Source organism: Anthonomus grandis, chromosome 10, assembly GCF_022605725.1.
Source record: "Anthonomus grandis grandis chromosome 10, icAntGran1.3, whole genome shotgun sequence".
NCBI classification, from domain to species: domain Eukaryota; kingdom Metazoa; phylum Arthropoda; class Insecta; order Coleoptera; family Curculionidae; genus Anthonomus; species Anthonomus grandis.
In genome coordinates, this window is record NC_065555.1 from 10126467 (window position 1) to 10138804 (window position 12338).

The following is a 12338-nucleotide window of genomic DNA, read 5'->3' on the forward strand; positions in this document are numbered from 1 at the left end:
ACTATATTCCCTACCTAAGACATCCTAAAAATCGGTGGCGCCGGAAATTTACAAATCGTCTTTTTTTCTATCTCTTTTTTCTCATCATCATTTCCTTCGCCTTTTAACCAGATGTACACATAAAATAGTATTTACCTTTTTCTTTAAGAGAGTTAGTTAAGTTACATTGTTTCCTTTTTTTTAACTTTTAAAAGTCAAATCAGGCTAAATGCCTGGCAAAAGTCCTAGTTTTAAAAATTAAAAAACTGTCAGATATTTCCGTTTAAAAAAAATCATGTTTATGTTTCGTGACCACTTTTTTCGCCCTAAATGACAGCGTTTCGTCTTTTGAGGACCATTATCAACTTTTTCGTAAAGTTTGATACATCGTTCAATAACTGTAGTAGATTGAACGGTAATATAAAAAAAGGTGATAGATGCTAAAAGGCGAAACACCATATCGTGAATTTTAAAGTCGCGCATGAAAACCTGTAAATTATTCTGCTTTACTAATTTTAAATAAAGTGGAAAAAAATTACGTTTTTTAAAAGATATTTTATTATAACTTATTTTGTATCTTTTTTCGGCGTTTAGATACCAATGCCTTGAATTTGGAAATCCCTGTTAATTTTATCATGAGATAATTAATGGTTTCTTTCACAGTGACTTAATAGATAAGTTTTATTTAAACGTTTTTTTCTGGCCATGTCTATCTGTTTCGATAATCTTAATTGTACTGCATCTTCTTTCTCCTTTTTTATTTTATTCTTCTTATACGCAAATACTGTTTGTCTTCACTAGGTAAATTAATATTCTGCCTATCGTTTAATGGAAAAATGGTTTATTTATTAATACAGCTATAAAGTCTTAAAACACCAAGAGGTTAAATTATTTCATCATGGTGGGAACAGGTTATTTTAATATTGCCTGAGATTTCTGATTTTATTGTACTAGCTTATATGAAGTAATAAATTCAAGCTGATGCAAAAACCTTATCCTGCCCGAGCTTTTTTAAATATCTTTTTTTTGTTTGAGTTTTTTGCATGTTATATTTTGTGTAATTATTATTAAAACCTATTAGACTAGATTTATTAATAAATTAATACCAAAAACAATAGTAAAACCATAATAATAAATTTCAAAAATTATTAATAAATCTGAGTCGATCCAGTCTATGCCACTTATTCATTATCTATTTTTAGGTATGTTACATCAAATAATTCACACCACTCAACAGTATTTGGAGCCGATAAAAACAGAACCAAGAGGTAAGCTTACACGAATTTGGGCACATTTTACACCAATTTACTTGTATAAGTAGATTTGCTAAATAAGTATATCATTAAGGTTAACCACAATGATAAAGCTTGCACAACTGTAAAAAGTATTTTCGATAAAACTATGCGCGTAGTAAATGGGCCTAAAACTATAGTGCATATTAAAAAAATTATTCTATTGACAAAGTATGCAAAGAATGCAATTTGCGCAAGTCGATTTGTGCATGGAAATTTGTAGAAATCTGCTTAAACACATTTAAAAATAATCGTTTTTACTCCTTCAGATTACTTTACATAACTTATTATTATGCATGTATAGTGGTACTATTTATTTAAATTCCCATACAATAATTTACTTGACAAATGAACTTACATTAGTCAATTCTAGCAAATTTCATGCGCAGAGTGCTTTAATATTAATATACTTGTTAAATAACAGATTTCTTAATAACTAATACAAATCTTAATATTATAATATAATTAAACAGGATGTTTAAGATTACAGAAAGGCTATTTTAACACAATATTATTATCAAAAGCGGATACATCCTTTTAATGACTTTTCTATTAATGCTTTACTTTATTTAACCACATCCTTAACCACACTCCGCGCACCTATTATCGTAATATGCTACATAATGCGAAAATCGGTAAAAACGTTTATTTTTTGTTAATTATTTTTAAATTTGGTAGTTTGGTTGCAAATACTTTCGGTATTCAACTAATTATTTAAACTGGTCAAATAAATTAATTTGCAATAGTAGCTACCTTAAATACATATTTAAAGACGTACCAGAAATATAATAGGATATGTCATAAGAATAGATATTGATGCTGAAATATCCTAACTAAACATCAGACGCTTTATACTAATTTTAAAGTGGAATCCACCTGACATTTAAAAAGTTTATTAAATTTGTTTAAAATATAAAATAATCAAAAATATTTGTTATTATATAATTTTGCTAAAAGCTATAAAAGAAGTAAAATAATCATTACAATCACAGATTTTACAATTTTTTTTTCGTTTTAGAAAGTCGCAATTTTTAATGTTTAAAAAACTTTTTTTTTATTTAATTTTTTAATTATAATTGAAATAATATATTTAAGTTGTAAAAAAAAATAATGAAATGGAATTATAAAAGAAAACTAAAATCACGTTTCTTTAATTATTTTTATATATTTTTATTTAATTTAATTTAAATTTAAATTAATTGTTGTAAATTTTGTTCCGTTACATTTATATGTTTTATATGTTTTAATGTTATTTTTTTTATTTAGTTTAGTTTAAGTGTTCTAAGTATCTATAAGTAATATTAACCAATAGGATACCTGATACGCTTGAATGAATAATTCCAGCAATGAACATTCAAACCTTCATCCAAACTTTAAAACTAACCTATATATAAACAAAAAATATATAAACTGGTTATATAAGTTTAAAGAAATCCTTAAAAAAAGTATTATATGCTTATATATGCCAAACAAAAAAAATTGATAAAACTATAACTGAACTAATAACAGAAAAACAATCATACAAATTGTTATATACCATAAACTACTTTTTAATTCAATAACCAAAGAATTATTTTAATGTTCATTGTGGAGTTTTCATTAGGTAGTCCTCTAAGAAAACTACTGAAGAAATTTCAAGTAACATTTAAGGCATCAATTGCATTCTAAGAGTATAATTTTGATTACCGTTTTTAAAAATATTCCTAGATTTACAGAGATTTTACAAAGCATATCTCAAATATCAAGTGCCTAGATGCAGAGATATAATAAGTCCTTGTCTTGTTATATCTGTGATAAATGTATTTATAATATAAGAAATAAAATTTTGCTTTTTAAATTGCTTTTCAAGAACAAAAAAACCAATGATGATTACCCGAAAAATTTATGAAAACCTTTGTTTAGTATTTACAGTGTTTCAGCTAAAGGATACAATTAAAACCTGTAAAAGTTACACGTATACACGTCCGAACAATAATTTTTACACACTGGTCTTGTGTGCAGAAATCAATGTATTAACTTGCAAAAGCAAATCTGACTCATAAGGTAATAAGAGAACTGTATCCTTTCTGCTGTACGACGATAATTAAACATAGAGAAGGCTGAGACAACGTATTAAAATTCTCCTTTCAGTGAAAGTGGTTCAACGGGGAATCACTGAAACATTGCCGTTTTCTCTTTAACTGAAGGATTTGTCTATATATTTTCTGTTGTATATTAAGGCGTAGCTATTTTGGCCCTTAAGAAAGAAATTTGCCAAACGCGTATATACATCCCTCAAAAAGGTGAAAGTTTATACGGAAGGCAACTTTGAAATTTTAGATTTTTCAAGTTATAAAATGTTTTAAAGAAATCAGAAAATAATTCAGAACTATTGAGTGAATGCAGGAAAATTTAGAAATATTAAGAACTGTTTTCTAATAGTTTATATTCCAGATATTAAGAATGATTATGAAAACCAAAGTATTTGACTAAAAATTAAGTTTAGAGTTTCTGTAAACCATTGGAGACAAAAAAATCTGTAAAAATATGTTATTTATTTATTTTTAATTAAGCTCTTTTATGTGGTTACTATAGTTACACACTATTAGTTAATTATTATTAATATATTTTTCTAACATTACTTTTATATTGTATTTATTTTTTAGATACAGTATCTCCTTTATCACATGGAGGTATATCTCCCTACGGAGGCGGCATACTTTACCAGGCAGGTAATTCTCCCTATCTAGTAGCATCTCCTTCTGTATCGCCCAATTACTACCCGTCACCATCACCCGAGAGCATGACTTACACGTTTAGGCAAGATACTATGAACGTGGCAAATTTTGATGCATCTCAGCGTAAGTATCCGAGATTACTTTAAAAAATGGTAAGAAAATGAGTTTATCATCGCCGTAATTTAAACAAAAAAAAATATTATAAATCTAGTATTTTTGACAAAAAACTTTCATAAGCTACTAATAATAGATAAAATAAAATAGCTCAAATTAATGTTTGGGCATACAGTAGAGGTTAAGCATTTAGATCAGGGCATTATCAACTTTATCTCGCTATCGTCAATTGTTAAAAAAGGGGTTTTGCTATAGATAAGAAAATTTAAATCACTCCTTCTTCTTTAATGAAAAGCATGATGAGGGTATTAGACCCTCTCGAAAATTTGATATTAGTACTTTTTGGGTCATGCCTTTGCTACTAATGTAAAGTATTGGGATAAGAATCCCCAAAAAGCAAAGAAAGTTATTCCATTTGTAATTTCTTCACCGTATGAGGGTAATTATTGAGGTCTTAAGACATACATCAAATGAAGATCGAGCTGCTCTAAAGTTCATTAAGTGTAGGCAAAAATATCTGATCCAACCCAACATTTTACGAAGAGTGCTTCAAGCACACAAATATTGCTAATAGAGAACTTACCCGGAACAGAAAACAATACTCTCACCCAATACAACCAATCTTCTTGTGCTGCAATTATAGATCAGAACAAAAGATGTCCAGTTATTATGACTGGACAGCTGATAGTCCACCGAGGTTCACCACGTCCTCTTCCCACAGAATAAAACGGATACTGAAAAAGATAAGACTTCTTTAGATTCTAACATATAATGCTCGAAGACCTAATATATAATATATAATGCTCGAAGGCCATAGCATGTGAAGCTTTTTGATTTTTTACCATCTGTAGTTGTCTGATATCAAAATTGTTAGAAACAACTCGGTTAAAATATGTACAACATATAATTTTTAAAACCCTGGGTTTTTAATATTTGCTAAATTATTAAAAATAAGATTTTTCGTTAAATATGCAAATAACTATATCAAAATTACGGTTTTTCTCAACTAGGTTGTTGATTCGCGATTTATCTGACGTTTTTTTTGGGTTAATGCTAAGTGTTCCAAGGATAATGTGTTCTATGAATTGAAAATATTTTATAATACTTCTTTTAAGAAATATAATTATGCATTGCGATATAGCTTTTGATAACTGCTATTGGTGCGAGACTGGTTATTCTCCTATAAAAGGAGAATTATCTCCTAGAATTTTAGAAGCCTGTTTTTTAATTAGTACCTGTGGTGTCATCTAAAAATCTCGCTTTAAGACATGAATTTGAAACAAATAGTTCTAATTAGGTCAGGCTCTAAAACAGAGTTTCAGGAGCGGAAAGGGAAACTATTGAAAGACATGAATTTAGAAAATAATGTAGTAAAACTAAATTGAGGAGTGTATTGACTATAGCATCTGTGAAATTCCAAATTTTACACTCGTAGAACTGTTCCCCTTATCTAACAGCTCGGCTGTTAGATAAGGGGAACTTGACTGGGGACTGCGACAAACTATGCTTGACAAACCTCTCTAGTGTAGGATTTTGGTTATTCTACACTTATCATAGAATATACTTTCCAGAAACTGAAATTATTTTCAATTTGGAGAAGCTCGAAATACTTAATGAACTTTAGAAAACTGGGTTGAGCGGATTTTAGTTATATTGATAACTTTATCTAACCGAAGTCTCAACGGTTATCCTTATACAGTGGAGATTTCTAAATGGGAAATTTCCTTTTTTTAAGAAGTCTCGTTTCAATACCTTACAACAATAGCACAGGTATGACCCAAGAAGCAGTAACATCAAATTGCGGAGAAATGGAAACAACTCTTGTCTTACAGGTATTACGTTTTTTTGATATTTTTTAGACATTTACAATAATTTGCCAATCTTTTCAAGGGATTTCAAGTTTTTTATAAAAATAGTTATTGTTTAGTATTCCAAACTTTTCCGAGTATTTTTAATGCTTTTGACATAATTCTTAAGACTTCTACGCATTTCTTATGTGTCCAGTAGAAAAAATTATTTAACTAATTTTTCCACATCCTGGAGTATTTATTTATGTCTTTTAAGGATTTAAAGTCATTTGGCTTGGGGTCTTTGACCAAATAACAATGTCTTTATAAATGATAATAGTAGAGTATAATATTAATAGTACAACGAGTATACCTGACAAGCACAATTGTTAATTCGTTAATTAGCTCACTTTAAAAGGTGCCTAATAACAATAAAGTTATTCATTCTATCAAATTCACACAAAATTTGTTTTTTTTTCCAGAGGCAAAAGAAGATCCCAACTGGAACATCCCCTTTCCACCGCCAAATCAAGTACAAGAGTATTCTTTTAATGTTCCGACTGGTATTGCTGCTCAACTTCCTCCGGAACCACAAATTTTGGATCTCGATAAACACCAGGTCAACTCAGCGGACCTTCAGCGTGAAATATCCCACATCCCCAATATCCAACTAGCAGATCTTTCCCTGACTGATTTTGAAATGAATTCAAACCCTCATAATACATCTGATAGTTTAACCAATATTGTTAACGAAGCAGCGAGTAAAAATTTCGGTTGTTAAGTGTGAATGTTGTACCTTTAAGGGTAATGTACATAAAAAACCTGGCAAAATTTGGAAATTTGGGAAGTTCCACGATAGGGAAAATGTTTAGTGATGTTATATTGTAGACTAGTACCGTAAAATGTTGTTAAATATTCTAACTATTAGCGTTATATCATGCTATGAAAGTTCTGGGAGTCTTGAAATATCTTCCCATTCCATTTTGTTGAAAGCAGTTGTGTGGTGTTTCTGATATAGTTAAATAGTTTGATTCTGGGTCATTTCGCCATTATGTTACCGTAACAAATGTTTTAAAAAATCAAGATTTACACACTCATGTGTGACGCTCATATCAAACTGCAAACGTATTAGTTTTAACATTTAGAATATGTGGAAAAGCATATCCGTCTGTGATTTTTGCAGTCTGAGTGAACAAAAAAATACATACTTATGAGTAGTTGTTCTGTTTATTTAGTACGTATGAAATACAATAACTAAACTGCAATTTGTCTCTTAATCTGTAATATATGTTTTTTATTTGTAATAAGATTTAGTGTAAGTAATATTTAAAAAAATATTTTTTAATTACTAGCTCATCACAGTTCACCGTAATCAAAAACTCTTTTATGTTTTGATAAAATATTCGGTGTTTTACAAAATTCATCGTGTTAAAATTTAGTATTGTTCTTTTTTAATGTTTGTTCTTTTAGAATTTTTTTATGATAAATTTTATACTTCATATTTTCATATGACAATAAAAATAAATAATGTTATTTAAGACTTTTTTATTGTGTATATTATTTCCTGCTGGATGTGTCCGCACTGTCCACATATTCATATATGAGAAGTTATGCACATGCCCAGCAAACTGAAGCCTTGGGTGCGAAAATCAAGTCGGAAGTTCAATTGCAAGTATTAAAACTATGGTTTGCCGTTACATAACAGTGCATGTCTTGTTTAAAATGCAAAAATGTTTTAGGATTAATAATATATACAAGATTGTCCTCCCAGACTTGAATTGATGAACCTTTGCATTTCATGAAAACTATGAATTGAAAATTTGGCAAGATCGCGGCAAGAGGATACATAACTAAAATATTGTTATCGTATTAGCATGTGTGATTGTTCGGGAGGTATAGGTAGGTATCTGCTTCGTTAATCAATATATAGTATTTTTTTAGAATTTACTTGAAAATATAAACACGAATAATCTCTTGTAGGTATTTAATTACTACATTCACAGGTTACAATCTGTCAAGAATAACCAATACAAGAATTCTTGGCTACCGCAATCCTCGGATCTGAACCTTATTATTTTCTTTTCGTTGGGGCTTTATGAAAGAGCGTGATTATAAACTAGAGGATAATAATAAATAAAACTGTAGAAAAGATTCGTTATGGACGGCACAAGTAATATAAAATCGTCTACCATGATTTAAAAATCTCTAAAAAAAAAGAAACTTATTCGAGGGGAGTAAATATTTTTCCTAAATTGTACTAAAATGAAAATCAAAAATCCTGCTATTTAATGACATGAGAGACACTCGATCTGTATATGTCAAGAAATTGAAAGTCAAGTTAAGTCAAATTAAAAGTGATAATTAGTGGTTAATCTTTCTTGCCTCTGCCGGCTTGTCTTTTATGAAGAGTATTTCTGATATAAATATTTTCATAAAAAAAGTTTTATGCCTAATTATATGACGCAATTGCCTATTTTGATCATTTTAAGTCGTTTAATACTACGACCGCTTTCCTGTATGGTTTTCTATAGAATTAAGAGACTTAGTTTTAAAAAATGCACATCAAAACATAGGAAGATAGTTTTAGAGTCTCGGCAATCGTGAGTAATGTTACTGAAAATATATCTAATTGAGAGAAATTTATTTTCCTATTAAATCCTAAATTATTATTGCTTAAGGAATCATAATTGACAAAAAGGTCAAGTAAGATTTCTGAACTTCTGATGAACCTAGCCATGTAAGAGCAAATTTAATTGCTAAACGTCTTTTTACTCTATATTCTAATGGGGTATATATAGTTTTTGATGTGAGTTTGGTGGAACTGCCTTTAGTTGACGTGATCTTGATTTTCTTCTTTAATATACTATAATAGACTATACTATAATATACTATAATACTCAAAGCCAATTATCACCTTATTTAATTTATCTTTATGCGTTTTTAGTTTGGTTCGTATGTGAAACGCAAATTCCTATATTACTCCTATATTTAAATCTGGAAATACAAGCGACGTGAGTTTGTATACATTCAACCTTATCAAATCTTTAAGATGCATTAAAATGTATTTATTTCCATTTAAACAATTTACGATCATATCTGTGCCTAATTTTCAACGACATCTAGAATAATTCATTGTGGAAATCTTCTAAATAGTCTGAACTTGTGCGCTCAAAATTGACTAGTAGCTCTCTTACGGGCAGCATAATCCTATAAGTAGAATGTAACGTTCTTTCAAAAAATATGACAGTAATTTGCATGTTTCTTTAATTTAAGAATGATGTGAGGGACCGGTACTATCAACAAAGAATAAGCCCTATGATAAGACCTTCAAGTTGATTTTAGGAATTCTAAACTGAATAAAATTAATAAGGTTACAAGTACTAAAATCCATTTATTATTTAGTATATTATATATAATTATCAGCTTATGTTTTTCTCCTGCTATTAAGAGAAAAAAGGTGAAATGTATTTAACATCGACCTATGGGATATCATGAATGGATATAACCTATTTTGCCTTCACATACATATACCGCATTAAACGTATCTTTTCTATTTCATTTCTTTGGCTGTAGCAAGTTTGGCAGCAAGTGACACTGACAACTGACACAGCAAATGACCCGAGTGACACGAATCCCTTAATATAGTCAAAGTCTAAGATATGTTCAGCCATGCTTCATTGTATTTTTCATTTTTTAGTTTTCGCTCTACTCTTTTTCGCTCTCTCGTTACATCTTTATAGTATATAAGACCACTTGGAAATAGTTTTAGTTTAATCTTAATCTTCTCCCGAAGATGTCTAACATCGGTAGCGAAACACGTATCGAGAGTAAAATAAAGAGTTTTGGTTTGTGATTTTGGTAATTATTGTATAAAATTGAACTAAAAATCTTATTTATTTCAATGCATTACCTATGAAATAAATAATATGAAGCGTTCTTCAAGGCCACGTTCTTCATTGCTAAGTTAAAGATTGTGGATCACAAAATCAAATGCCTTGCATAGATCTATAAACACAGCAATGGTTAAATAACCGCTATCAACGGTCTTGGAAGTGGCATTAATTAAATCCAAATTTGCCCTAATCGTACTTCTATTTCTATAAACTCTCTTTCCCACTTATCCCTTACAGTACCGAGATAAAAAAAATTGAGTTTGGGCACAGATGTAAATAGCTCCGCACGTGTGGAGTGCGGAGCTATTTACATCTGTGGCTTGGGGTTTATATTTATTTTACGCCGACAAAGTTGGGTCAAAGGGTACGGAAAATTATTTTAAAAAATATTCGAAAGGGTTAAGGGAGGGATTTAGAGAGTACCCAATTGTGTGTCTAGGGAGCCAACATTAGAAAAGCACAATAATTGTGAAACAAAATTTATTACTTTGTATGGAATGACATAAAACAGTTTTTATCTTTGGTTAAATAAAGAAAAACATTACATTTTAGGCAACGCATTATGGACCCAGTTTTGCACCCTTCTAACCTGCATTTAACTGGATTCTTCATTTCTTCATTCTTTGGCCAGTGTTCAAAATTATCAAAGCGTTTGTCTGCACATGGCAAACTGGAAGGCATTCTTCTCTTTTTTATTTCATTTCCTTCAACGCTAGTCTCTTCCTCTATATTTTTCTTGGCATTCTGTTTCCTCCAATACACGCTTCTTAGTACCGGTAATCAGATATTCCCCAAGATTAAGTCTAAATTCCAAAAGATCTATAAAATCTTTGCCTCGAAGGTTTTGACTATAATAATCCCTTCGATACTCCATCCAGCTGTTTACTATTGCTAAGTCGAACAAATGTAGGATGGCTTTAAGAGTCCATTTCCAGGTTCGAACGAAAAATCGATAGTATTCCATTATTTGGTCGCAAACATCTACACCAATTATGTTTTCGTTGTATGATTTACCAACAGCTGGGCATGCTATGCCTGAACGTTTTTTTTCTGTGTTATTCCATCTTTCCACCTCAGTTTCCGGCTGTCTTCCAAAAGCTGTGGATATCATTAAACCAGATTTATTATCTTTCCACTTTGTAATGCAAAGTTTACTATCTGTTCTAACAACTTCTTCTGACTCTCCCCTATTCATTAAACTGTCTTTTTTAAAATCAAACCCTTTCACTCTGTTGGACATAATTGTAGCAGTTGCATCTATATTCAAACTCGTCAATTTGTTCATCAAAGCAATAGTTGAAAAGTATTTGTCAAAATACAGGTAACTATTTTGAGGTAATGTTTCTGCTAGACGCAATATTATTGAGGGTACCAAGCCTAAATACCTATCTTTTAGTGGGGTAGTATTGCCCTGGTAGATTTTAAAAGCCAATACCAGTCCGTCGGATGTCGTAAGAACGAAATTCTTCAGTCCCACTGGTCTTGGTTTATTTTTAACAAACTGTCGAACTGGACATCTTCCCAAAAAAGGAATCATTTGTTCGTCAATAGAAAAAGCTGTCTTTTCTTTTCTTTCAATGGCTTTACATCTATTGCGAACCAAATCAATTACCGGCTGTATTCTCCAGAATCTATTCTTTTTTTGTTCCTCTTCTGATACGCTAAGATTGTCAACGACATGTAAATTTACACGTATCATGTAAAACCTTTGTCGGGTCATGACCCCATCAATTAATGGGAACTTATATTTTCCATTCCAATACATATGTATCCTTGGAAGATGAATACATACCATCAAAGCATTCATTCCAAAAAATTTCTTTATTTCTTGAGAGGTAAAGTTATTTTCTTTTGCATTTTGTTGCAAGAAATACTGGGAAATGCAATTTGCGGCTGCCTCAAAAAAATCGTCATCCAAATATTTAGCAAAATATTCGTTTGGAGTTTTTACGATGGATGGAGTATAGTCCCCTTTTACAGGAAAATCCTTGCTTCTAAAGTTTCCATGCTTCCACTGGAGAGTCTGGAAATGTATGAGGGTTAAATCATCTTCTGCATCTGAAGAGCTATCAGCTTCATTTGGTGCTGCAATTGGGATCTCTTTGTGAATTTCAAACTTATCTTCTTCATCCTCGGACTCTAAATCCGACCCAACTACGTCTAGAAGTTGGAACAATGCCTCCTCGTCATCCCTTAGATGGTCCAAATCAATAATTTCCTTACTTCTTCCTGTAACAAAGAATTAATTGTATCCAACTTAATTAAAACCAAACCACGTTAACTCCCGTGGCTCACAATTGTGATATACATAACAAAACCATTCTTGGAATCAACAATTTTAAAGATATTTTCAATCTCTAAAAACAATACACTTAATTGAAGTTTATTATACCTATTTAATATTAAGCACTTCTTTTTTCCCCTAAATTCTTTAAATAAATAACAACTTACCTGCACTAGCCATTGTTGAAAATAATCTGAAACTTTTCAGGTTATGACAAGAATGCACTCCCGGCAAAATAAACGATTTGCGCGTGCACACTTATATAATAAATT

The 12338-nt window shown here is 30.5% G+C and overlaps 2 protein-coding genes across 4 annotated transcripts in view; one reads left to right on the forward strand and one right to left on the reverse strand.

Annotated features, from left to right (window-relative positions):
* LOC126740922 (embryonic polarity protein dorsal-like) overlaps positions 1-7432 on the forward strand; it is a 66942-nt gene extending 59510 nt beyond the window's left edge. For all 3 annotated transcript variants that reach the window (XM_050447112.1, XM_050447113.1, XM_050447114.1), the window contains exons 9-11: positions 1182-1247; positions 3917-4111; positions 6372-7432. In XM_050447112.1, coding sequence (XP_050303069.1) covers positions 1182-1247; positions 3917-4111; positions 6372-6670 — 560 coding nt within the window. In that variant the 3' untranslated portion in view covers positions 6671-7432. The remainder of the gene's footprint in view (positions 1-1181; positions 1248-3916; positions 4112-6371) is intronic.
* Positions 7433-10494: 3062 nt separating this feature from the next.
* Positions 10495-12246, reverse strand: LOC126741378 (piggyBac transposable element-derived protein 3-like). The gene is made up of 3 exons (XM_050447769.1): positions 12234-12246; positions 11657-11942; positions 10495-11443 (listed from the first exon to the last, which is right to left on the reverse strand). The coding sequence occupies exons 1-3, from the start codon at positions 12244-12246 to the stop codon at positions 10495-10497; spliced, it is 1248 nt and encodes a 415-aa protein (XP_050303726.1).
* Positions 12247-12338: the final 92 nt, after the last annotated feature.

Excerpts from the sequence above, each read along its gene's own strand:
- LOC126741378 (XM_050447769.1), bottom strand. Across the intron at positions 11,444-11,656 it reads GCCGCAAATTGCATTTCCCA|CGTATCAGAAGAGGAACAAA; the intron begins GTATTTCTTGCA and ends TGACAATCTTAG.